The following is a 27911-nucleotide window of genomic DNA, read 5'->3' as shown; positions in this document are numbered from 1 at the left end:
ATTCCCTTAAGCTCTTTGAGACTTATTATTCTCATCTGTGAAACTAAAATAGTATCACCAGGCCTCCCTCCTTAGCAGAGTTCATTTGTTACTCAAATAAGATCATGTTTATAAAAGTGATTATGCACCGGAAAGCAACTATTTAATATAAAATATTATTTTATGTAAAATTCCTAATCCAAAATTCTGTAAAACAGAAAATCCTCACCATCTAGCCCAGAAATGATAAACTATTACATGATTCAAATTAGGTCACATACACCTATATTATGAGACCAGCCCAAATGATGGTGGGAGGTACATGTGTGTTGGGCTACTTTAACCAACGTCGACAATTTAAAAAAAAATTTCCCCCCTGCTCTCCTAGTGTCTCAGCAATGCTCAGGAATTAGAAGCAAGAGCAATAATCTCCTCAACCTCCCCTAGCCTTCTCTGGCACAGAAATCCGACATAGGCCACTTCACATGCCTGATTAGATAAGCTTTCCCAACTGCTTCTAACATTTCAAACCTGATTTCCATGAAGACTCAGGGGTGAAAGATGGAAACAAATAAGCCAACCAAGTAGCTCCTCCTTACTGAAAAAGTTCTCCAGCTTTGATTTGAAACACTAAGTTATTTTTTTCTATGAATCTTTGCTTGAGAGTTGAGAGGTACAAGATGCTGCAAACTATGAGCAGACAAAAGGGTTAGAAAGGCTTTTAATTCACACACAGTTAATCTACAAACTTGAAATTTCTAGACAATAGTGCTTTCATCTGTTCTTTAGGTGAACCATAATCTCATCTTGAAAGTGGAGCCGAGTCTAAAGGAAATCATTAAAAACAAAGTGAAACAAGGAGGTCCAGAGACAACTAATTCCCAGACTCTGTCTTCCAAAGGGAATCACCATAAGGCTAACGAAGTTTAAACTTTGGGGTTCCCCGCACTTGAGTACCTATTTTGTTCCCAGAACCATGCAATTAAATATGTTGTTTCCAATATTTAAAAACAATCCTGCAAGTTAGGTATTACTATTACTCCCATTATATAAATAAGGGAACTGAGACTTAGAGAAGTTACGTGGCTTGCCCAATAGTCTTAGCTAAGAATCAGAGCCAGGTCTAGCTGGTTCCAAAACTTACCAGCTATGCTAAAGTAAATATCAAAATGAAGTAGGGAAGAGTATCTAAAAGTCATTCCAGGAGGTAATTAAAAATAAACAACCAAGTCTTTACTGTCATGTATCTCTTTCATTATCCATAATATTCCTGGGCATTCTCTCCTTCACCACTTACCTGGTGGCTAACAACAACTAAACCTTAAGGAAAAAGTCCAGTATGTTCAAAAGGACCCTCATGTCTGAGCATGCATGTGCAGGACTTTGTTTTAAAACATAAGGGAGTATATGGGATAATCTGTTGGTGTCTAACATACTTCTCTCACCTATTAGTACAGATGACCATCAAGTTTCAGTAACAAAGGAGATAATAAGGAAAAAGTTCACAGAAAAGAAAAACCAAGGTTATCCGTATGCATTTTCTATAATGATATGTGTAGAAATGTTGCACACAGTTAATTCCAAAGTTCCCAGGCCAAGATAGGTTAGTCTTTGGTAGTTTTAGCAACTGGTTATGTCCATTGTTCACATGCTGAGGTATTCCAATCATTTTACATGGTCTCTTACGTCCCTTTCAGAATGATACAATAGGAATACAAGCGCACAGTCAAGAAAAAGCTATCTGCAACTAAAAAGGCCAGCATCAATATGACTCTGGATTGCCATTTTCAATCTTTCAAAATGTTTTTTATTAAAAAGAAAAAAGCTACACATTCATTCCTGGTCTTAATCTACTAAAGAATTCCTTTTAGGATCAAGAAGTAACAGGGAAAGAAACACTAAACAACTTTCCTTGGATTACAAAAAACATAAATCCATGCTTCCCACTTTCAAAGAGATTTAGAAAGAACTGCAACTCCTTAAAACGGAATTTTCAAGTTTAATTAATTTCCATACTATGCAAATGTTCATTCAGAGGTGAAGTGTTAAGAAGAGTAAAACTTAAGTCAGTTTAGTGTGCAAAATATTATTAAAGTCAAAGTTACAGTATCTGTGAGACTACAGGGTTCCATCAAATAGACAATGGCACTATTTATAGGGGATAAGTGTGTGAGCGGTTGAGTCAGGCAAGAGAGGTTCTGGTTCCTGGTCTATACTACTGACTAGCTGGGTGACCTGGATGACCATCCCTTAACCTTTCAGTAAACAGGAATCATAACACCTACTGTGAGGAGTAAAGGAAACGGGTAAAAGAACTTTTTCCCCAAGCATCTGTCACATAATAAACCCTCAGTTTACAGGAGCTATTGTTACTTCTTATTAGCTCCTTGAAGACAGAGATTTCTGTCTGTTTGGTTCACTCTGTTAATAAGGAGGCATGCCTCGGTCAGCTTTCATGCAAATACTCCCAGTTCCTCCAAAGTGACATTCACACTCATCTATATTAATTACATTCAAATGCTGCTATCCTCAGTGTATACCTCCTCTCTCTTACTGTAAGTGGCTTCAGCTGGTTTTTGGAAAGATTTAAATTCTTGGAAAATATTTTAAGTGTTTTAAGGGTATTTGAGTTAACATATGCACCACTTACATTTTGTGTAAACAGTGTGCTTACACATAATTATAAATATCTCAGACTATAAAAGAAAACCTTTCATAGTACTCCCACAACTGAAAGACAAAGTCTTAGAAATAATTATAGAGGGAGCAGAGGGGAGTGGAAGGTAGAAGACAGTTTACTAAATTGGCAAAATAAAATCTGGAGTTTTGTCTTAAAACAAAACAAAACAAAAAACCTGACAACCATTTGCTTAAGGCTGCCAAAACTTGAGAATAAGCAAACTGTCATGGGAAACAAATGTTAAAATATGAAACCCTTCTCTGAGAAAGTTAACTCCACCAGTCCTGGCTAACCCAATTCTGAATCACTAATGACAGCAGCCCTGCTGGGTTGTCTTAGCCACCACAAAGAAGTCCAGCGGGACAGGCAGGGGTTCATAGGCAAATATTTTCTCATCTATCACTGATATTTTCAATATGGCCACACCTCTCCCCTCCCTCCCCTCTCCTGCTCCAGCACTGTTCCCTTCTCGGATCTCAAAAGGCAGACGGTTGACATACTAATACATCATTTGAGTAGTGAGTGGAGACAAAAAACAACTTGACTAGAAAACAAGAGCTTGGATTCTGGCCCCAACTTGACCTCGCTCTGGACCCTTTGGCCAATCACTTCACTTCTCTGGGCTTTGGTTTCCTCATCTGTAAAACAAGGAAGGACTAGGTGGGTGGTTCCAGCCTGAGATCCCAAAATCTCCAGGAGCTCCTGAAGTTGTAATAACAGACCATGGGATATTTCTATTACTTCAAAATGTCTAACAGAGATAGTCCATTAAGAGCTATAAGGCTAATTAAAACATCAAATATTTTGGCCTTAGGCTAGTACTCCACATGGTGACACTGAATGGCATGTGATGATATTTGTCATATCATAGGAAATTGGGAAACAAGAGTGTTGGACCTGACATTGTCCTCAAAGCCACACCTCAGAAGAATCAGTTTCTGTACTAAACATAACATCCTACCACAAATGTTGGTTAATAAATAATGGGGAAATCATTTAACACCTATCAATGAAATTTGTATAACAGACAAAATTTCTCCAAATTGGAAGTACACCTCATTAAGGTAACAGACTCAAACACAATACCCATAAATATTTATAGGGTTACTGGAAGCCAGTGAACAATCTACATGCTACAAAGGTAAAACTCCTATTTATCAGCAAGTGTCTGAATTACTCATTCACTTTTGTTTAAAGAAAAGTGAAAGCAACAAAAAGCCCATCCACTCTGCAACATAAAATAACACCACCATCAACAGTAACTACTATTTACTGCACTCTTCCTATGTCCAGGCACTGTGCTATGAATTTAAAACTTATTAACTTATTTAATTCTCATAACAACCCTAATAATTACATGCCGCTATTATCTGCATTTTACAAATAATGAAATTGAGACACAGAGTGCTTAAGAAACTTGCCCAAGTACACAGGGCTAGTATGTCTAGAGCCAGACTTCTAAGTATCACCACCCTCTCTCCCCATAAGCTGACAACCCCCTCCCAGAGAGAAGTCTCCAGAAAGACAGACAGGAATGTCCACATGCAGAACCCTCAGGAGTTGAGCCATTACTCCTGAGAGCAGCCCCCTCTGAAGAGCTCATAGTTGTGGCTCAGTTAGGGGAACTCCCCTCCTCTCAACCCAAATTCAATTTGCTTGTCCGGGTGATAGAAAGCAACTGAGAGAAAGCAAGGGCCATCAGTCAACTAATGTCCACCCATTTCTTATTTATTCAGAAGATACAAATGATTTCTAACAGCTGGCTCCTACACTCAAAGAACTGACAGTCTTATGAACTAATTTTTAGCTACACATATCACAAAAACATGCATCTTCAGTGTACTGGAATGAGTAAAGGTTATGCAGACAGATAGGCCTAGCTCTAAATCCCAACTCTGCCACTTACTAATTGCATTATTCTGAGCATGTTAAAGGCCTCAGTTTCCCCATTTCCCTACTCCCCATCTCATAGCGTTGTTGTGAGGTTTAATTGTATGTATGCACATAAAGTGCCACGGCTGACTACAGAGGCCCTGGAGCCAGACAGAGGTTGAATCCTGGCTCCATCCCTCACTAACTACATGATTCGCCCCAACACCCAAAGCTATGAACCTAAGCTCCGATTTCTTTATCTGTAATATGAGGATAGTCATGTGAAATTGCTTAAATAAGGAAATATACGTAAAGTCCCTAACAGAATGACAGGCATATAGTAAGAACTCAATAAATGTTTAAAAAGTCAAACCACAAATTTAAGTCCCAGCTCTGTCACTTATTATCTAGGACTAAACAATGGTATACAAGCTAACTAACCCCTCTGAGGCTCAGTTTCCACCAAGGCTTTGTTAAGATTAAAGGAGGCAATTGTGTTAAGAGTTTTCTGTAAACTCTACATTGCTATGTAAACATTGGGGTTGTTTTACTTTATGAAAATAAGTTTTATGTTAATTATATTGCCTAGTCCTTTCAAATACTATCTTCATCTTTAAAGTGGAAAAACTGAGACAGAGAAGTTTTTTTTTAAATAAAGCACTTTTTTTTTAGGATTGGCACCTGAGCTAACAGTTGTTGCCAATCTTCTTTTTTTTTCCCCCCTGCTTTTTCTCCCGAAATTCCCCCAGTACCTAGTTGCATATTCTAATTATGGCATGTGGGATGCCGCCTCAGCATGGCCTGATGAGCGGTGCCATGTCCGTGCCCGGGATCCAAACCGGTGAAACCCTGGGCTGCCAAAGCAGAGCCATAAACTTAACCACTCGCCCACGGGGCCGGCCCCTGAGGCAGAGAAGTTTTAAGCTATAGAGGGAAAGTTGACGATTCCAAAAGTAAGATGGAGAAAAAGACTGGGCCAAAATAAATTCAGACTATGACAAAGCAGAAAACCTAAAAAGCCTTCAAGAAGAAAAATGAGAATAAACACCCATAAACCCGTGTTTTTAATCAGCAGCTTCACCTGCTGATTAAGTCTCTCAGCACACAGTCGAGGCATAAGAATTCTCTAATTTCCTCCCAGGAACAGTGTTAAACTTGGCGGTGAGAAAAAGCTTCACTGTCAAATCTCTTTTCCCATCCATATATTAATTTTGTGGATGGGGCACAGAAATAAAGACCACTGGACACAAACTGGAATCTCACTCCAACTGCCATTCTCTTAACTACATGTCAAAAAAAAAAAAGTCACAATCCTTCAGAGAGGTTTCCTTCTTTGGTTGCTCAGAAATGTCCTTGTTCCCCAGGTCTCCTCATGCTAAATATGGTAATAGCTGGCAAACAACCAGCCCAGTAAATTCCAATGATACTTAAGAAAGCATTCATATTGCCTGAAATTACTCTGAATCAAACAGTTAAGACTTGCAGGGCTTCCACACAGAGCAGTTCAGATGGAGTTCTTAATGGCAAAAGCATCAGGGTGCCTAAAGAACATACAAGCTTGGAAAAAAAAGCAATCTACTCTTCTTTATTGCAACGTTCTTCAGCAACAACATTGATCTCCTACTCACTGTGCACGATGCACTAGTGCAGTGAGAGGCTGCAGGGAGAAATGGAAGAAACAGGTGGTGTCCATGGGGTGCCAAAACAACAGGTTGATTCAGTCAGTTCTGTCCCACAACTAATCAATTTGGTGAGGGGAGAGGGGAGGGCATCTTAGTCATCCTGCTGTCTGACCAACCTGACTGGCTAGACCACTATACACTTATCAATTAGGTCAAAACGTGAGACTTAGTAGCGCATTAGTCCTGCCTTTCAGGGATGTTACATACTTCAAAAATCTTGGACATCTAGGGAGACAGGACAGAAGCAGATTACCCTGTTGCCACCAAAAAAATCACATATTTGGCTTCAGAATATACTGTTTTCCTCCAGTATCTTTTTATAAAGTATTAAAGTAAATGTGCATTTCCTGGGCATATACAACTGATGGTTTGTTGATTTATGATACAGTCAGATTAGGCTTTTAAAGTAGCTACAGAAAATAACAGTTAACAAATACATAAAAAACTGACCAAGCTCATTAGAAATCAAAGGGTAAAAAAATTAACCTATCAAATAAATAATTTTTGATATCAATACTGGTAGCAACTTGATATTATGTTGTTTAACCAACCTGTCCATATGTGTTGCAACATATATAAGATAGACAAAAGACTAATATTTAAAGACTAATCAGTAACCACAAAATGAACACCTTGATGGGTAAAAGATACAACTTACCTAAATAAATAAATTTTTAAAAGGCAATACAAATGGTCACAGACCATATGAAAAAACATTCAACATCACTGTAATCAGAAAGGTAAATTAAGATGAGGTAGCATTTACGACTTATCAAATTGGGAGAGAGTTTTAAAAATAAAAACTAGTGTTGACAATGGTTGCATACACTGACAGTCCCATATTCTGCCGCTGGAAGTATAATTAGGTCAAACTATATGGAAGGGAATTTGGCAGTGTTTAGCAAAAGCCACAGAAAGGTCCATACCCTTTGATACAATAATTTGACTTCCAGGAGCTTATGTTAAGGAAATAAATATCCCTACTGAGATTTATATACAAGAACATTAAACATAGCATTATTATACTTACAAAAATTGGAATAATATTGGAAATTGGAAAAAATCTAAGAATAGATTTCAGTCTAAATAAAATATAGTAGATCCTTAAGACGGACTAGTACACAGCCTTTAAAACCGTGTTCTTAAAGACTATTTATATATGTGGGAAAATGTTCACAATATTTTAACTGGTACAGAAGCAGACGATAAAACTGTACATATGTTAAATCCCAATTACAATAATAGATATAGAAAAAAGCTGTCTAGAGTGCATCAAAATGTTCACCATGAGTTTTGGTTGGAGGTGACGGGACTATTGGCAATTTTAATTTTCTCTTACATTTTCCTGTTGTTGGTTTTAACTCTGTTACCTGATTTTTTTTTAAAGATTTTATTTTTTCCTTTTTCTCCCCAAAGCCCCCCTGTACATAGCTGTGTATTCTTCGTTGTGGGTTCCTCTAGTTGTGGCATGTGGGACGCTGCCTCAGCGTGGTCTGATGAGCAGTGCCATGTCCGCGCCCAGGATTCGCACCAACGAAACACTGGGCTGCCTGCAGCGGAGCATGCGAACTTAACCACTCGGCCACGGGGCCAGCCCCTCTGTTACCTGATTTTTAAAAATCATTCTCTTTGACATAGTAATTCTTCTTCTGGAAATGTAGCTTAAAGGAAAAATCCTAAGAAGGGAAATTTCTTTCTGTATGAAGATGATCAGGACCATTTATATGGCAAAAAAAAAAAAAAGGAACCAATAAAATATGCAACCGAACCAAAGGAGAGTGGTCAAAACACAGTAAACCTATTAATTAGAATACTATTTAACCATTAAAATATAATTTATGAAAAATGCTTGAAAATATGAAAAATATTTATAACCATCAAAAAAGGTAAACAGAAAATTGTATATATATTATAAATCAACAACTTTTGTAAACCTAAGAGTAGAAAAATAAGGCCAAAAGATCAAAGAGATACACCAAAATATTAACAGTGGTATGATTGTGGATATTTTTCTTACATTTTTCCAGATTTTTCAAATATCCTTAACTACTTTTAAATGTAATTACTTTTTAAATATATATACATATTTATTTTACTGAGGAAGATTCACCCTGAGTTAACATCTGTTGCCAATATTCCTCTTTTTGCTTGAGAAGATTCGCCCTGAGCTAACATCTGTGCCAATCTTCCTCTGTTCTGTATGTGGGTCACTGCCACAGCATGGCCACCGACAAGTGGTGTAGGTCCACACCCGGGAACCAAACCCAGGCAGCCAAAGCAGAGCACACCAAACAACCACTAAGCCACAGGGCCAGCCCGTAATTACTTTTTAAATAACCACTTGGAAAAAAAAATCTTGTAAAGGTGCCAGAGAAAATCAACAAAGTACAAATATGAGGTAATTGTGTGTAAACACAAGGAATAATTCTGTTGCTATGTAAACCTAGCTTAAAATGCTACAATGTTTGTTTTTAGTTATGACCATTTTCCTTAAATCTATTAGAAAGTATATGTCACAGGAGCCACAACATGTTGTTACTGACTTTAAATAGTAACATAATGCAAAAGACTTGCATGATTCACAGGATATAGTTTTTCCCCTAATAATCCTCATAAAGATTATAAAGTGGTTTAAATGTTGTAATAAAGTAAATGTCCTTAATGTTTCCAATTAAAAGAGGTCTAGCAAACAAATAAAACCATGTTCACAGCAAAGAAAAACATTATAAAAAGTAATAATCAAAATACACATATCCTCAAACTTCAGTTGAGTCCTACTTTCTGGACAAACAAAAGCATGTGAAAGCAGAGAATTAAACAAAAGTCTCTTTCCATCTTATATTCACCATTCAGAGAAGTTAATACATTAGCATTACCTAGTTTTGTGACTATTCATATTCAGAAACTCAACAAAATATATTAGCGAGTAGACAGTATTCAATTATTCTTATTTGAATGTTTGATACATATGCCAAAATAGCAACTTCTCCCTGTTAGGTACCAGCTAAAATAGGCTATTTCCAGAATTTCGTCATAAAAGAGAGATAAGAGTAAAAAGAGTTGAAAAAGAAGCAAACAACAATAATTTTAAAATGCACCTGCCTCTGAACAAGGCAGTATGCTTTGGAATGGAACCACAGCTTCTTGTACCACCCTTTATTCAGAAAGCAAAATCATATTTAAGAGATGCTATTTGCTAAAAGACAACATATTATTAAGGAGACAATATCTGACTCCAATCAAAATATTATCATCATATTTTCCTTACCTCACAAAATACACACACAGTTTCTTCATATGAATAAATATATATGAGGGCGGGAGAGCTACTCTTAACCCAGAAACAGGTTCTGCAACACCCAGAAATCCAACCTGTCTCTGTGAGGCGATGAGTCCATCTTGGTGTGATGTTTGGCTGATGTATTCAAAGAACCAGAGTCACTGCCCAGCTGCCAATACCCTGTAGAAGGAACTAAAGTGGAGACCAGAAACTGCCCGAGGCAGGCCTCCAGGGAAAGTGCTTCAGTCCAATGGGAAGAGAGACCCAGATCCCTCACTGCTTGGCCAGGAGACCAAGGGCACCAGAGTGAGACCAAGGTAACTGGCCCGCAGTTCAAGAGTGGCAAGGGACAGTAAGATGACCCCCCAAGAGTTTGTTGAATCATATCTAGTAAAGTCCAAACTTTGAGGAGCTGGTAAAACAGGGTTTTGCCAAGACAAGCACAAGAGGGTGAGGGAAATGTTAGTACGATTAATCAATGCCACCTGAGGCAGCAACTCTGGGTGTGTCCATACCGCACCTCAGTCATTGCCTGGCTGTGATGAGAAGTTCCTTCAGCTACTGCCACTGAGAACTAGATCTTCCAAAGAAGATACTTTCACCTTAAGTTGTCCTAGATCAGGCTCGGCATCCCGGACTGAGAACTCAGCCCTCTCTCTTGCCACAAACCCACTAATGGACATAATAAACACCACAACATGTGCCAAATTTATACTTACACCCCCACCACACAAATGGGTCTTTGTCTTTTCCCCAAGTCAAGTTTTGATACCTCTAAATTACAGCAGAGAAAGAGAACAGCAGACAAGCCCAGCAGGGGTGAATGGGGGGTCACTATTCCCTGGTGGAGCTGGAATTTACTCCCCCAGACTCTACAGCTCTTAGTCAGCCTCACTGCAGGAAACTGCTTTCAGAGAGTGTAGATAAGTGATGAAATGACTGTGCTTCATATTCCTAATTGTGTGCTCATCTGTCTTGTCTCCATGATGATGTCAGCTCTTTGGGGTCAGGACCCTACCTTCTACTTGGTCAACGATTCCCACACATCTAGGAGAGTAGAATACCCTGTAGTCCTGGCCACATGATATTAAGGGAAACACACAAATTAAGGATAACAACACACCACAATCCTCCCTAACACACAATTAAGACAGCAGAGCTACAAAGATAAATCTTGGCACCAATAGCCAGGGCTCCTACCAGAGTATTATACAAAAACATATATTTACATATATAAATAAATTAATACAATAATCGCTTCACTTTTCTCACTCTAAGCTATGGCTTCTATCATCTCCCCTTCTAGGCTTTACTCTTCTTTTTAAGGTCACAATGCATTTTCTGCCATACAGCTGGTATTCCCCTCAAAATGGAGAGAGGGAGAGAAAGAACAGATCTCCAGCAAACCTCCTATCACTACAATGAACACTGCAGTCTGTCCTATCCAGAGGCAATGAGCATATCCTTTCAGATCTGAAGTCACTTCCTTTTTCCTATCAAGGACAACAATATCAAGTATCTGTATCAGAGCAGTGTTCCTGGGCTCGTTCTTGCAGGGTCCCTGGGCCCCTCTTATTCTGCTTAAGAAGTCCTTGATTCCTCCTTTATTCACCCTTCTTTATTTCATTTGCTGCTGCAGCCCAGATACCCCAAAAGCAAGACTGCCTGAAATGAATGGCCTTTATATCTTTCTGCACTAACACATCTGAGGGAAATCCCTGACATCAGATACGTTCATGGGTTAACAAAGCAGACGTCCTCAAAGGCAGCATCACTCACAAGGGCTGAGGACAGAATTCTTTAACGGACACCAAAAAGACTGGAACACCTATGTATGCTGGCACCTCAGGTAACATTCTGATGAAGGAATAAGGAGGCATCCACCAAACTCATGCATGACACACACACAGCAGTCCTAAGACTTTGCATAGTGTGTAGATTATTTTTTGAAAGACAAAACCTACAATTTTACTAGCCTTATGGAGATAACAGAGCAGCTTTCTTCTCCCTAGGGACCTAGTATGCAGCAAGAAGGGGCAAAAAAGACCACAGGACCCAGTCAAAGCAACCCATTCTAGCACTATCAAAGAACAAACCAACAAAAACTAAACTAAACCTTTGGCTTCTCCACATTCACTCTGCAGTAATTCCAAAACTTGCCAGATATAAAAATTACCAGACTATTTCTTAAATATACAAATTCCCAGACACTATTCCAGACCCAGTGAATCAGAATCTCCAGGAGAACACCCCAAATTGATCATCTTCATGCTCCTCATTGAGTTTAACTTCTTTCAAGGAGGGGGAGGTGTCAGTTCAATAAGGTACCCCTTTTGGATCCCTGTCGTCCACACAGGGCTCAGGACTCTATAAGGCAAATTCCTGAGAAGACACCAATAGGTGCAAATCATAAGGAGACCGATTACAGCTGAATATAAGATCTTTCTAAGAATTAGAGCTGTCCAAAGGTGGACTAACCTGCCTCTGGAGGCAGGGAGCTGCCTATCACAAGAGGTATTCAAGCAGAAAGAAGGCAGGCTACCTCTTGACCAGGATGTTGTAAGAGGAACAGATCCAGCACGGGATGGACAGAAGAACTAGATGAATTTTAAAGTTCCTGCCAGCAGGTAAGTCAACAAAGAGGAAAATTTCAGCTACTCACTAATTAACAAAAAGAGATAGAATAAAAGCCTGTAGGTGGGGTCAGCTTTCAACTGATCTTTTCTCTTCAAAGGAGAAAGGAGCACAAAGACACACCTCTGACTCACCACCAGCCTCTCCTCCAGAACGTTCCAGAGGTGGGGAGGACAGACCAGGAGTCACAGATACTGTGACCAAGCCTGCTGCTCAGCTGACTCTGCATGTTGGGCATATGCTAGACAAGTTTTGTAGGTCAGAGAAGAAATACACGTGAGATAGTCCCTGAACTCAAGAAGCAAATCCTGTAGGGGAGACAGCTCACACACTATATGGTTCTCTCAAAAATTTATCATATCCCACCTTTGGAGTTTGTCAATGGTAGTGGTTTTCAGGGAGCTCTCTTGATGGGAAAGAAAACAAATAAACTTTACTAAATGTACATATCCTCTTAGTCCAGTACAAGTCTGCCATATCGAGCTCACAATGAAAAAAATCTCAAAAAAAAATCATCTAACAAACATAAACTTAGTTAACTGTAATTTTAAAAATAGTATTCCAGTAGACCCCAAAATGACCAAATTACAATAAAATGTGGCAACTCTGAACAAAATAATAGAAATTGCTGGCCTAGTAATATACTAATACAGAAAGCAGTAGTAGCAACTCAGGTGAGAGGCAGGGGGTGGGTGCCAGCGCCTTTGAGGTTAAATTCCAAAGTCAAAGTGACCTTTATGAATTGCAGAAGTGATCAGAACAAAAAGAGAGAGAGAGAAGAAACCACACACACAGAAATTCAAAATGGCAAGTTTAAATAAAACATCCGGGGAAGGGAAAAATTTGTCTTTTCCCCAAATGTAAGGTAAGCAATGACTTTTACAAATACTATTTTTTAAAAAACTGTCTTGGAGTACCACAGTAGCCAGAATAAGAAAATGACTAAAAGTAATTGTTCAAATGAACAAATATTTATTGAGTGCCTATTAGACGTCAAGGCACTGTGCTAGGTATAAGGGTAGGGGTGGGAACATTAGAATAAACACATAAATGAAAAAGAGTTCTTTTCGTCAACAAGTACACATGAACAATAAGCACTTGAGGATATTCTGAGTGCTTTTATGTACATGAGCTCATTTGTGCAAGAGACAGAAGTGGTGTGGAGAGTGGCCAAGGCATTGGACTGAAGACCAGGAGAGAGAGATTCCAGTCTCAACTCTGTAACTGGCTCAAAAACTATGGACAACATACCTGAGCAAATGGAGGACCAAAACTGCCCTCCCCCAAGATCAGAAGACTAATTAATTACAGACCTGAAGGAGAATTCTGGTCTTCTGGCTCCTAGACAGTGATCTTTCCAAAATATTAGACATATGGTGTACCAATAAAGAGATAAAAACAGAAGAAAAGAAAACCTTTTGGTTTGAAGTCATTTGCAAAGGACGGGAAGAAGAAAAGAAGAGAATCAGGAAAGGGTGGGAGGAAACTGAAAGGTTCAAGTTGCATTAGTTAGAGATGTCCAGAAAGGAAGCACTTAAATAACAAGTGTAAACACAATGTAAGGATAATGTAAAATCTCTTATTATATTCTCATTCAAATCACTGCTTAGAATTTTTTACTCTAAAATCATTAAGGACCAACAGATAAAAGGTCCAAAATGATATAGATGAATGAGCTTGAGGAAAAAGAGATAACAGAGAAGAAGTGGGGCAGCGGGGGGGGGTGGGGGGGGGGGTAGTTTATAATAATATCATTCAAATACACAAAGCCCTTCTAAAGAGACAATTGGAACCCACTAGCCCAGATGAACAAGAAGAAATGGCATCACACTCTACAGCTTTTATGTCAGCAATTTACAAAATCTTTCAGAGTCAGAAGGTTAAACATTGGAATGTCTGACTAAGGTTAGGTTCATTCTGGAAATCATTCAAATTAAGAAGGAAACACTCCACATACACACCTGAAGGCACAATAATGAACCATCATGGGTTCCAATCAATGCGCTGTATCAGAACCTATAAATCTTGGAAAATGCAGACTCTCAGACCTATTATATCAGAATCCCTGGGTGCTGAGCCTAAGAATCATCTGGGCAGATTCTGAAGCAGCCAGACCGTGGAGCTTTGTTCTATCACAGAGGACAGGGTAAGGAGGGGGACTACTAGGAATTGCATCAGAGAGTGGGAACTAGATCAATGCAAATTTTGTGGGCAAAATAGAATTGCTGTGGGTGTGATATTTTTAAAATGTATTATAAGGCTGCTCTGAAGCATCCAAGCATATCCCACTGAATTTAAACATTTTCTAAAGGTCCTGAAGTCAGCAACTACAGTTCAGGTGAACCCAAAGTTACTCCTCTACGTCGTAACCAGTCTACAGAAGAGGCAGTGGAGGGGGACTGGCGCAGAGAGACGCCAAGGAGATGTGGGTAAATACTTTTAAAAACCAAAACATCAGGAAGAGGAAAAGAGACCAGAAATAATCACTCGCCTTCCTCCTCCCTTCCAAAAAACGAGTAATAATAAAGAAAGAACAAGAAGAAAGAGAAAAGGAAAGTAGTTTTAGGGTACATTTCATCTCCATCTGAAAGAAAAAAAACAATCGCTCTTTGTGATTTTTTAAAAAGCAAGAGAAGAATTCAGCTGAGAAGTTATCTAGCAGGCAGAAAAACCAGGGAGTCACTGCCCATGGCAAAGCAAAAGTAAACAAGGAGCAAGGGGTGGTCTTGGATAGCTGTTTAGACAATCAGACAGAGGGGTTGACAGCTCCTTGCCTTAGGAACTCAGTGATGTTTAAATTAACGACTGGCCACAAGCCAAATACAGGAACACTCAAAAGTTTGGAAGAGTGTTATAATTGGTACCTCGGCAAAACACAATGCTGATAAGCTGAGAAGATTCAAGAAGCCTTCACTGCTAGACTCTGAAAAGTTTTAAGATTTGTACTGAGAAATGTTTTTTAACCTCTTATAGTGCAGTAGCTTAGTATCTGAAGAATACCTGTCGATTTTTTAAAAATTAAAATATCAAATCTTGTCCTTTCAGCTAATTGACTAACACTCACTTTTCCACCTGAAAGGCAGCTAGTAATAGCAATACCTGCTCAGTGCAGAAGTATAAAAGAGGGTGTCATTCTCTGTAGTGAGGGCCTAGAATGAGAAGCCCTGTGTGTCAGAGTATCCTACTTCTGACACCAGTCTTATCATTTAACACTTAATTTTGCAATCATATTATTCCTTCCAGCTCTCTAAAGAAGGTTATTTCTTGAGTTCTATTTTATAGGTGAGGAGACAACAGATCATGAAGATTACATTATTTACTAAAACAAGTTAATGGAAGACCAAGGATTGTAACCCTCAGACTAGCCCATTGTTTATACTCCTCTCTATCCTAAATCTACACTTATACTAAAGTTCCCACTCAAACAAAAAAGAAATGCAAAAATGCCAATCTACATGCTTTGTCAAACTCTTCCGAAACAACAGTTTTTGTTCATCATCACACAGCCTCATGGTCCACTTCTGAAATTCTTAGGGACCTAGAGGTGTGAAGAATTTGAACTTCCCAAGAAGAATGTGGTTGATGCCGAATCCAGCCCTGTAATAAATAACCTTGTTCTCTTTTAAACATCTGTGATTGGCATGTCGACTGCCTGTTAACAATGAACAAACAGCAAATTTTTCTGAAGCTCCTCATCTTCTTAACCTTTTCTTTGCAAAGAGACACAGCTCATATACTAGTTTTTTGATAAAAGTAAAAATTTTCCTTCAGATTAGGCTAGGAAAAGAAGGGACCCCTTTCAATTTCAACAAACATGCACAAGCGACCATCCCACTGGAAGCAGAGTTGGGAAAAAATAAAAACCAGCCCTGCCCTGAGAGGACTTTCTACCTTTTGACTGCCATGGGTTTAATACACATTCTCTTAATTAATCCTATTAGCTGGCTAATTTTATTCCCATTTTATTGGTGAGTTCATACAGCATAGCTGGACTTGAACCCAGGATTACAGAGCAGGGCTCCAAAGCCCCAGCTCTTTCCACTAAACAGCCTGAAGAAATCTGGAATCCAAGAGTGCGAGTGGGATGGGTAACATATGATTCGATTTCCTTTCCTTGGTCCAACCGTGTTAAGAAAGGCTGTTGCAAATATCCAACCATAAAGAGGCTTTCTAAGGAAGCACTTTGAATTAACGTATCCACTTTTCCTCACCCGCCCGTGCCCCACCCCCAACCATGCCAAAAGAGCAGCAAATGCCGCAGCCAGGTTGGAGGAGTTGGTGATCGTCACACCACATTCCTGGGGCTGGACACAGACTCTGAAACAGCGCCCGAGGTCCGCGCCTCGGAAAGAATAACAGCAGTTGAGATTTTTAAATCATATGGCTCACCATGCAGCCACACCAGTTTTCCTTCTGCTCCTGCCTCCACCTTTCCAAGACTCGAGCCAAACAGACCGGATTTATCGGGACCATGGATTCGGAGTGTCAGAATTCAGACGCATCGCAAAACCCTGTCCCCATCCAAACCAAACCCACCCACCCACCCAGATTGTGTGCCTCCCTTTGGCGAAGCGAAGGCAGGCTGTGAAGGTGCAAGCCGTTGGCCTCGGAGGCCCTGCCCCCGCTCGCTCCTCGCCAGAATCTGGCATTCCTTCGCTCAGCCCATCTGCGGTCCGCGGCCGGCGAGGGCTCGTCTCGGGCAGCCCGCCCCCGGCTCTCCCTCAACCCCAGGAAACGCGGAACCAAAAGGGCAAGACTGCCCAACTCCCCGAATTGAAGCGCTCGAGAAAGGGGGTTTCTGAGACTTGCTGCCCGGCCTTCCTCCGGCCGAGGAGGCGTGTGTGGGGCCACCCGCGAGGGGAGCCGGAGGCAGCGGGGAGCGAGGGGAGGAGGCGCTCCCGGGGAGGGGGCCCCGACGATGTGCAAACTTTCGGGAACCAAGTGGCCTCGCTCCGCGCCGACGGCCGAGCCCGGCCTTATCCCAGAGAGGAGGACGCAAGGAGGGGAATGGTCGCCCCAGGTGGCCGGCCGGGCCGGGCGGGGGCGGCGGGGCGCGGGGGCTGGGTGCGCGGGCCTGGGCACGGGGGACAGCAGCCCTCGGCGCGGTACTCACCACGGGCGGGGGCCGCGCGGCACAGCCAGAGCGCCAGCAGCGCCCACAGCTGAGCCGGGCGCAGGGCGGGCATCTTCTCGGTCGCCTCCTCCTCCGCCGCCGCCGCCTGGGCAGATCCACATGGGAAGGGGGTCCCGACAGAGAAGCCCCCACTTTCTCCTCCCCTGCTCCTGCTTTTGCGGCTCACGGCCTCGCGCTGCGCCCCGAAGCTCAGCTTCAATGCCTCCACTCCCTGTACCCCAAGGCCGCAACTCCTGGGCCGCCACCTCAGCCGCCGCCCGAAGTTTTGCCGAAACTTTCTCGGGTGTGCAGCGAAGCAGCCTCGTGTGTCCTTCCGCCTCGCCCGCCTCCTCCCTCTGCAAACCCCGCCCCGCTGTCGCCCTAGCCGGGCCCCGCCGCCTTCGGCACCCAGGGGTTTCCCGCAGGAAGAAGCGCCGGCCCGAGCTGCGCGCGGAGGGATCTACTACGGTCCTCAGACACCCACTCCAGCCTTCTCCAAGCCGCGTTGGGTACGGACGCGCCTTAACTCAGTCGGCGCTGGAGCGCCTCGCTGGGCCGGTCTCTGGTGAAGGGGGTGGGTGTTAGGACTCTGAGCTTCATACACTAGGATTGCCGAGATCGTGAACTTGCAGGGAGAGACAGCCCTCATCCAGTGAGATAGGTCTCGCCCCGCACACCCACGCGTCCACACACTCTCGAGCTAGCTAGAGGAAGGCAGTAGAGAAGGACCAGTGCTGTCAAAGAAGGAAATAGGGGCTAAGGCGCCAAAGCCGTTTAAAATGAACAGAGCCATCAACTGGGCTGTGCTGTACCATTCATTCATTCTTTCATTCATTCGTTTAGCAACTATTTCTTAAGCGCCTTATTTTGGGAAGCGTTGTGCTTGGCACGATGAAATGATACCAAAGACGCATGATGCGCAAGCTACTTTTGAGCACCAGGACTTTGCTGCTGCGGGCCGGTGAATTCAGAGAAGGCTTTCACGGAGGAGCTGGGATGAGAGCAGGATCTTGAAAGGTTAGTAAAATTTGTGTAGGACAAGGAGACCAGCTAAGGATATTCATTGTAACATTTTCTGTAATAGCCAAAAATTGGAAACAACCTAAATGCCCACCCATAGAGGAATGGATGAATAATGGTATACTTATAAACTGAAATGCAGTACAGCAACTGAAAATACTATATTCACATATATCAATAGGGATGAATCTTAAAAATAAAATGATAGTGAAAAATTAATTGCTGAAGGAGATATAAAGTATATCATTTATGTATGTTTAAATTTTTTCAAAATAATACTATATATGATTTATGGATGCATGCCATACAGTATATAGTCATAGAATATAACTGAAATAATGGTCACTTTCAAGGCAGGACCCGGGGGATGTGATCATACATGGGTACAAATGGGCTTGCTATTTGTAAGAAAAGAAATAAACGGCAAAAAAAAAAAGTTTGTGTGGGTGTAGCATTCCAGGTGAGAGCCACTGTAAAAGCAAAGGTACAGATCAGGGAATGAGTAGATGAGTTCTGGCACTATGAGCAGTGACAGGAGTCAAGGCGGGAAAGAGTGTTGGGACCAGATTATGCAGGACCTTGAATGACAAGCTGAAAAGGGGGAGGGGCAGTTCTCTCTTAGGTCACGGAAAACCATTGAAGGTTTTTGAACAGGAGTGAGACTTGATGGAAAGGAAGGTTGCTCTGATAATCCTGTGCAAAATTGATTGTCAGGAGCAAAAGATGAACTGGAGTCCAAGGGCCAGTCAGGAGTTGGTGAAACAGACCAGGCATGGGTGATGAAGGGCTGAACTAATGAGGTAAATGTCAGAGTGGAAAGGAAGAGATGGATCTGAGACAATCTTGAAAGAAAAAAAAGAGAGTGGGGGGAGGGGCAAACCCATGTGACTAATTGGATGTGGGAGTTTATAGTCCTTTTGGGGAGGGAAATCCTACCCACAGAGCCTCTCCCTGGCTCCTATAGGATAAAGTCCAAACTTCTAAAAAACGGTAAATACAAGGCCTTTACTTCATTGGGCCCCATCTCTTGTCCTCTCTGCCCCCACTGTGAACTTTACACAATAACGGTATTGAATGACTTGAGATTCCCCCAAACATCTTCTTGTTTCAGTCTCTGTACCTTCTGTTCCCCTGGCTTAGAATGACTCTTGTAGTCCCCTTCCCTCCTCCTCTTGTTGAACTTCTAATCATCATTCATCCTTCAGTCCTGAGAAGGCTTTGCAAATTCCTTCCCCTCACAGACAGTCTCTTGGCTGTACTGCTTCTTTATCTTACACTGATATCTATTTTTCACACAGGACTCCTTATATTTTCATCTTCTCAACTAGATTAGGAGGTCCTTATGGGCAAGGACCATGGCCTTATTCATTCCCAGCGTCTATCACATAATAGCTATTGAACTAGAATGTAAAACAACAGTAAACAGGTGCAAGTCAGTATGATCACTGGCTTATGAAGTTGCAACACTGGATTTTAATAAGCACTTTATAATAGCTAAGCAAGTACTATTATTGAAAGTAGTCACCTTGGGATGCTAGAAACTCTTCAAAAATAACATAATTAGTCAAGATAGTTTTGGAATTTCCCTTGTGCAAATACGTTCAGAGAAAGATAATAACATTACTTTTTAGTTGTGGACCCATAGAGTTAACAGCTTGATCATTCTCTTTACTCACTAAATATAGCTCATGGTGACTTGGCTATATATAAATTTTAAAAATCACTTGCAAAAGTTAGATTTGTCACTGTTAAAATCTATTCAGAAGAATGTAGGAGTAATCATTCCCAAAGAGCAGTTCTAGAAATGACTGGGGCTATGCCAACATTATCAAAACAGGTGTGCAGTTTCTGAAGGTGACTGTTTTAAGGAAAGCAGTTATTATGATCACATCTAACTTTTTTTTGGTTTTGTTACAATGTTAAATTTATTGCATACATTTCCATAAGGACAAGAGGAATAAAGAATAAATGTTATGAGTGAAAGTAGAAGGCTATGACCAAAGAATTGTTTTAAAAGACGTGTTTCGGAGGAAGCTATGGATATAAATTGGTAAAAACAAAACAAAACAAAAAGGGAGCTGAAAATCAAGGGAAGAAGTAGAATTGGCAAAAACTGAGAGATGAGAACAAGAAGTCCAACCTATCAACAAGCATTTTGGTGAATATTTACCATGGGCGAGATCCTGTGTGAGGAGTTGAGAGAGAAAGAGAGACAAGTAATCAACAGTTAAGATCAGTATGACAAGTAGAGTGTTGCGGGTTCACAGCTGAGGAACTGGGTAGTCCAGTCAGGGTAGGCTTCCAGGAACACCTCAGCAGCCAGACTAAGACTTGGAGGACCAAAGATTAAGCAAGCAAAGAAGAGATTTCTCATGTTTAGAGGTCTAAGGCTATTTGAGGCACAGGGAACAAGTATAGAGGCAGGTAAACAATAGAAACCAGAGCCTGTTACCTAAAGCGGGAAGACAAGAACTTAGGCAGGGCCTGTGGGAATGCAGAAAAGATGGGCATTGGCTCCTAAGACTAATAACTGCTTAGATGAAAGAGGAACAGTAGATCAAGGAATAAGCAATGACCTCAGTATCTTGAGGCATAATGAGCTATTCCCAGATATAGGAAATATAGGAGAAGGGAAAGGAGGTTTGGTAGAGTATTTAAGCAGGCAAGATATCAAAGTCTCTGGAAGGGGAAAATGGTGTTCAGGAGGAGCAGCAGCAGCTGTTGACTGCTTCAGGGAAAGCCAGGAGTAGACTGACTGAACTGTACTGAAATATGCTTTCTGCTATTGGCCTCTCCCCAAAGCTAAGCCTAAATTCCAGTGTGTGCATTTAGGTGACCATTTCTCTCATCCCTCTCAGAAGCCAAGGGGTCTTGTGATGGTGTCTCAAAACTTGAGTAGCAGCTGAGGATATGAAGGCAAGGATCTGCCTGGAGATGTCAGCCCCAAATGTGCTCAGCACATTAATTTCTCAGTTGAATTGGAGCATGGTCTTCCCCAAGGTGAGTGCTTCTAGTCAAAGCAAATCCTACTTTGTAGGAGAAATTGGCAGGAAAACATTCAGGTGATCCTATAATTAATCATAGCTATTGCTATTCCTTAAAGTTCCATAGCTTCACTGATACAAAGAAAAATAGGATCCCACAAACTTTCATCTGAAAGAAAAATCTCAGTCTCCAAGACCAAATAAAAATTTACAGATGATTAACAGTCTAAGGGCCAATTCTAGTTTTCGTTTTAGTCAAAACTAAATATATATGTATATACGTATGTATATACATATGTATGTATATGTCTTTAATAATTAAAACTCACATGTAAAATTGCCTCCTGAAACAAATGCAGAATTAGGCACTTACTTGTTCTCATGTCTGTTCTCTCAGATCCAATAAGCTGAAAAAACCCCACAAGGGCAGAGATCCTGTGTCATTTGTCTATTTTGCCCCAGTTCCTAGCACAGTAGTTAGTACACATATGTGCTCAATGTGTAACATTAAATAAATGTTGAGGGAGGGGCATATATATCTACATGAATTGGAGAGAGACGCAAGATTGAGAGAAAATCGAGGTGTTTCCAAGCCTGAATCATTTAAACACTATCAGTGCTGAAGAAAAGATTCTGGGGTCCATATTAAGGAAAGGTTGACATATCAAGCTACTCCACACATCTTACAACACAACCCAGGAACCTAGGGTTGTGTGATAAAGTGTTTGTGGAAGCAGGAATTAAAGGGAAGATTTCTTTCAAAATAATGCCTTGCATTTGTGAAGTGCTTCAGGCTTTCCAAGCCACTTTTAAGTATATTATCTGATTTGATCCTCAAAGCAATCGTGGGAAATAGCCAACCCAGTCATTATTATTCCCATTTCACAGATGGAGAAACTGAGATAGAGTTTAAGTGTCTTGCCCAAGGTTAAATAACTCCTTTGTGACAGAGTTGAGACAGAACCCCACTGTTTCTGATTTCTTATTCAGTCTCATTCCACTGTCCCTTCCTGCAACACTGTGAAGCATATCCAAGACAGTATTTAGTGTTGGGACCTCTGGGCAGAGGTCCACTAGCTTCTTATCACTTCCATATTGGTACAGAACAATCTGACCCACTGTAATTAGGAAACCTAAGCAAGCAAGTGCATTCTTTTATTTAAAAGCATTTTTTGAGAGCCTACCCTCTACAAAGCACATTCTTGACTCTGGCAGTACAAACATGAATCATATCCAGCCCCTGTTCTCTGGAGATCACAGGGCACTGAGTGAGGACAACATACAAACAACATAACTACAACAGAGATAAAGCACGGGGCTGTGGAAAAGTAGAGAGTGCTGTGATTAATTCTAAGGCCACTTTCGTTTTGTCCTGTACACAGCCTGCAAGATACAAATGAACAGAGGTGGCCTATACAATTGGACTGTACAGTGTGAACACAAGAACCTTCTTTTATTCATGTCTGTAAACACCATGGTAGTTGGGTCTTTGTCTTACATAGAGTAAGTGCCCAGTAAAGATACACATTCTGAGAGGTCCACCAGTTTCAGCCAAACAGAGAACAAGTTCTAGGAGGCAGGAGTTAATCTCAAGATCCAAACTAGCTCTGAGAATTAGGAGCCAATCAGACCCTTCAACTGAGCCTAGACCCAAATATGTAATACAAGAAATTGTAATTTTGGCTTCTTGACATATTTTTGTCCTTTTAAGAATGTGATTATTTCAATTCAATTGATATCAAGGAGAAGAAAGTTTCAGATTGTCTTTGTACAATTAACTCTTCCTAGCATGCATGTACCATGTGATGAATGGTACATATAAAACTTAACTACGAATCCAAAATTCTCTGCTATCCATGAGATAAGCAGGAAAAGTTAGTACAGGAATGGTCACTTTAGCACTACCTGACTAAAAATTTCTTTTAGGTATTTTATGCAGGGAGATATTACACTTCAACTCCTAAGTGAGGGTACACTTTATAGATGTAATGATGTAAAAAAAGAGTTGACCTGTATGCACCAGGACATCTCCCTAATTCAAGAGTAGCATAAATCCACAACTGTGTAATTATCAAACCACAGTATTATTGGATGAGTCACAGTGCTTCAGCCACTCAAGTGGTTATACATCTCTGGATATTTGTGAAATGTTAAGGTGTTTGTTCTCAGGGACTATTCAATTGTTTCTACTCAACATTCTTATATTATTCCCTCACAATTAGCCAAGAAATTCTTGAGCAGTGAGGTCCAGGCATACAGAAAGTTTCCACCTTAAAGTATGGAAAAATCTGCATGCTGTCTGGGTGCAGATCACATCTAAGTCTCCTGAAGCAGAAGAAAAGAGAACGTTTTCTTATATGTGGAATTCAAAATGGTTAACTAACTAGGAGGATGGGGGCATCAAAAAGAAAGGAAAAGAAATCCCATTTTTAAAAGTAAGTGTAAAAAAATCTTCTAAAGTAATTCATCAGGAGATAATTAATGGCTGGCAACAGGTATTTATAATGGAAGCGTACATGGCCTTAACGAGAGGGTTTGCCTCTGAAAACATTCTAATTAAAAAGGGAAAGAGTAATTTTATAGGAAAGTACAAATCAGTGGTGTGTATGTGTGCTAATGTGTGCAGAGACAGAGGTGGTAATTGCTAGGCTCAGAGCAAGCATCTGTTGCTGAAAGTAAAGACCTTGTAAATATACAAATGGGGTTTCCAACAAAGCTGAAAGTGGATCATTATTATTCATCATTGTGGAATGGAATGTGAAATTGGAATTCAGCAGGCGAGTGGTGGTTGTACCTGATCTGGATATCAACTTATTTTTGTTTTTAATCATTCTGATTTCTGTTAAGAGTAATGTAATATGACTGCTCTGTTCTCTTGCTCAGACCACTGATCTAATCATTTTTCTTTCAAACATTTGAACTCTTTCCCTCTTATCACACATACTAAAAGCTGAAGCAGTAAAAGAAGAACAGATGCGAGCAAGACAGAGAATGTTTCTGACATGAAGATCTACATCTGTGTCCAGGAAAGTACACTTCGTTGCCAAGAAGAGCCCTGTGGACAGTTCACGCCTCTGCGAGTTTCTTTTGTAATTTATAGTCACCTCAAAAGAGCCTTCCTTAATTGAACTCTTATGGTCTAGAATACTTGCCTGTCTACTGAGGACTATCATTTGTTGTGGGTATAGATATTTTTAAGTAAGTGAAGGAATGGGTAGGATGAACACAGAATGACTTATGTAAACTCCTAGTGCTGGAATTAGGAGACAGCTTTCAAGTTTCTAAAAGGCAAACTTGGAACATGCAAAAAGTAGTATACTTCCTTACTCATCCACCACTTGGGGTTTTGAGGAGAAAAGAGAAGTAAGAAGGGTTGAGGAGAAGAAAAACAGAACGGAAGAGTTGGGAGAGGAAGGTGAAAGGGTGCTCTGGAGTAATATGCACCTGTTTGGAAGTGGGGAAGTGGCATGAACACCAGCAAAAGAAGAACCAATGTGGAGTTCCTCCTTGCACATCTCTCTCTTCCCTCTTGAAGGCCTGGGGTGAACCCACAGCATTGTTCTAGAGTTGAGAGAGAACCGCCCTCAGGACACCTCCCTGAATTCTCTCCAAAGAATTCAGAGTGCCCCCAGTCCCAATCAGTGCCCTCCATCATAAATATTTATGGATAATAATGACAATAATTGCATTCGTAATGGGAATGGCAGTAACCATTTATGGAGTGCTTATTGTGTGCCAGGCACTGTATTAAGCTCTTGACCTGCTATATTGTTTGTAATGCTCCAACCAGCTTATGAGCAGGTATTATTATTCCCACTTCACAGACAGAGAAAGTGAAGCCTGACAAGTTGCCCGAGAGCACACAGCTGCTGGGCAGTGGCACAGCCCAGGTCCATCTGACCACCTCCAGTGCCACACAGTTGACCTCTGCATGGCGTGTATGCCTGCCCACAGGTCTCTGCCTCAGAGATCCAAACCCATTTGTTGTTTAGACTTCCCACTTGAGCACTGAATAAGTCACCCTGTAACCATTTATTGTAAGCCTGGTCTCCTAAATTTGTTGATATAAGGGCTTGATCGCATACCTCCTTTGTGCTCCCCCACGGCATAATCCCCAATCTCTTCCTTATCAGCCTCCAACTGTGGGACAACTCCAAGACTTCATTGCCCTGCTTCTGCACCCTAGATGAGAGAAGGTCAGACAATTCTGCAGTGTGATTCCACACTACAACTTTTTATTTTGAAATACTCTCTTCTAAGTCTATCTAATAAAAGACAATTCCGGTAGGGAAAGAACCAATTCTATTGATTGCCACATCCTTGTTGAAATTATCAACAAAAATATATTTTCTTAAAAATTAAAGGAAAATCACCTATAATACCACCATGGATAACATTTTGATATGTTTTATTCAGTTGTTCCTGCATATGCACATTTCAAATAGTTATAACCAAGACATACAGTTTTTATCCTGCTCTCTCAGCTAATTCATATATCATAAATCGTTTCCTGTGATGCTACAGAGTTGTCATATATAACAGTGTTATGTCTGCATTATATTCCAGGATTGGTGATATAGAGCTAGAATGCTCTCCCTCTTAGTATTAAGATCTGTACCAGAGTTGTCCATCTCATTGCAGAGACAGCCCCTGCAGACAATCTACCCACACTGCTTCCACTGCCAAAGCCACTGGGGTGAATGGGTGGGCCCTTCAGCAGCTGAAATGGGTCAGCCCCAAAGAATCCCCTGCTACTGCTCTCTAACCTCACTACCCATCCCCCACCTCCATGGCATTTACAGCCTTTACCACTCTCCTCTGGCCTCTTTCTCTCTTTCTGTTCCCTGTTTCCTTGCCAGAAAAAGGCCTCACCTCCCACTTCAATAAAGACATCTCCTAGCACGATTATCACCTCCCCTGTAAAACATTTCCTTGCCTTCCCCATTTCTGTATTGGCAGGCCATCTAAGAACTCTTCCAACCTCTCTACCTCAACCTCATAACTTATCTCTTCTGTACCCACCTTTACTTCCTAGCCTTACATCTCAGAGAAGAGTCGTTGCTTCATTCCAATGCTAAGCCTTCCGCATTAGCCACTGATTTCATCCTCTTCTGCTTTTTCCAAGACCATTTTGCCATTGATTAGCCATCTGTACCCAGTGTCACTGTCATTCGGCTCTCCCTCTCTACTGGCTTAACCCCCTCAGCCGGCGATTTTCTTCCAGCCTTAAGGCACATGTGTGTGCACACACCCATGCACTTTCTATTGTAGGGTCACTCCCTACACTCTTTCCTCTCACTCTCAAACCTCTGAAAAGAGTAGTTTATCCCTTTCTGTTCTTGCTTCCTCAACCCATTACAGCTTCCTCTCACTACACTTGTTGAGCATCTACTACATGAAAACAATGGGGAAATAGAGATGAACAAGGCAGTCCCTGCTCCTGAGGAGCTTCTAGCTAGTGGGAAAGACAGACAGTAAACCAAACAATGCAACACGGTAAAATAAATGTCATAATAGAAATATGTGCAAAAGGATCCTTGAAAGGCTGCCTGGGGGAAACTGGAAGGACTTCCTAGGGAGGTGGCCCTTGAGTTAAGCCTTGAACAATGAGTTCAGTATTGCCAGGTAGAGACTGCATATATGTACAATGTTGAGTCAGGGAGAGCATACAACTGACAGAGGAAACAACTTACACAAAGGGCTGAGAAACCATAATATTAGTGATTATTTAGGGAATACCAAACAGCTCAGTTATTGGAATAGTTGGGTTCCTAGTAAGGATTGCTAGAGAAGAGATGGAGAAAGATTTGTTTAGGCCAATGGTTCTCAAGCTTTAGCAAGCATCTGAATTATTTAAAGGGCATACGAACATACAAATTTCTGGACTCCACTCCCAGAGTTTTGGGGTGGGGTCTGGGGTGAGGCTGGTAATTTGCATTTCCAGTAAGTCTCAAGTGATACTAATGCTGTTGGGCTGGAGACCACACTTTGAGAACCATTGGTTTAGTAACCTGGCTTTGGCTTAAATTGTTGTAGTGAAATTATTTTTATATGTCGCCAAAGACCTTCAACTGCCAAATTCAATGCACTCCTCAGTTCTCATCCTCCTTGACCATTTTTCAGTATTTGACACAATTGACAGTGTCTTAACTGGTCTCCCAGCTTCTAGTCTCACCTTCTTTCAGTCCATTCACTACACTGAAGCCCAGAGGACTGTCCAAAATACAAGTATAATCCTACCGCTCTGTACTTAAAACCTACCAGCGGCTCCCCATTCCCTGTAGTTAGAACCCAAACTCCACGGGCTGATACAGAAAACCCCTGGCACTCTGGCCACATTCACCTCCTCTCCTGCAGCTGTCCCCGTATTGCCCAGCCTACATCAAAGGCACATCAGACAACTGGCCAGTCCCCAGTCATGCTGTGGGCTCATGTGCTCTTCACCTCTGTGCATGCACTTTCTTTTGCCTGGCATGCCCTCCTTCCTGCCTCTTCCATCTTCCCCTTGACCTGTGGAATCCTAGCTCAAGGCCTAGCTCAAATGTCTTCTCCTCTGTGAAACTTTCCTCAGCCTTGTTGAGCCTTTCCCTGAGCCCCTCTACAGTTGGTTTCTGCATATTATATACACCATTTAACAATTAGTTGCACATGTAACTACAATATTTGG

The 27911-nt window shown here is 41.3% G+C and overlaps 1 protein-coding gene and 1 long non-coding RNA gene across 4 annotated transcripts in view; one reads left to right on the top strand and one right to left on the bottom strand.

The window, feature by feature from the left end:
* NOTCH2 (notch receptor 2) overlaps positions 1-17797 on the bottom strand; it is a 153775-nt gene extending 135978 nt beyond the window's left edge. Inside the window, exon 1 of the mRNA XM_023642104.2 lies at positions 17241-17797. Coding sequence (XP_023497872.1) covers positions 17241-17313 — 73 coding nt within the window. The 5' untranslated portion in view covers positions 17314-17797. The remainder of the gene's footprint in view (positions 1-17240) is intronic.
* Positions 17634-25765, top strand: LOC102147343 (uncharacterized). 3 transcript variants are annotated; one of them, XR_011439272.1, is made up of 4 exons: positions 17634-17749; positions 18084-18257; positions 21119-21260; positions 24195-25765. It is a non-coding gene; the product is annotated as an uncharacterized lncRNA (long non-coding RNA). The 3 variants fall into 3 exon arrangements; XR_011439271.1 differs by having other exon boundaries at positions 17715-17814; XR_290312.4 differs by lacking the exon at positions 17634-17749 and having other exon boundaries at positions 17839-18257.
* Positions 25766-27911: the final 2146 nt, after the last annotated feature.

Source organism: Equus caballus, chromosome 5 (genome assembly GCF_041296265.1).
Source record: "Equus caballus isolate H_3958 breed thoroughbred chromosome 5, TB-T2T, whole genome shotgun sequence".
NCBI lineage: Eukaryota > Metazoa > Chordata > Mammalia > Perissodactyla > Equidae > Equus > Equus caballus.
Note: the sequence above shows the minus strand (reverse complement) of the source record. Positions and strands in the feature narration are given on the sequence as shown.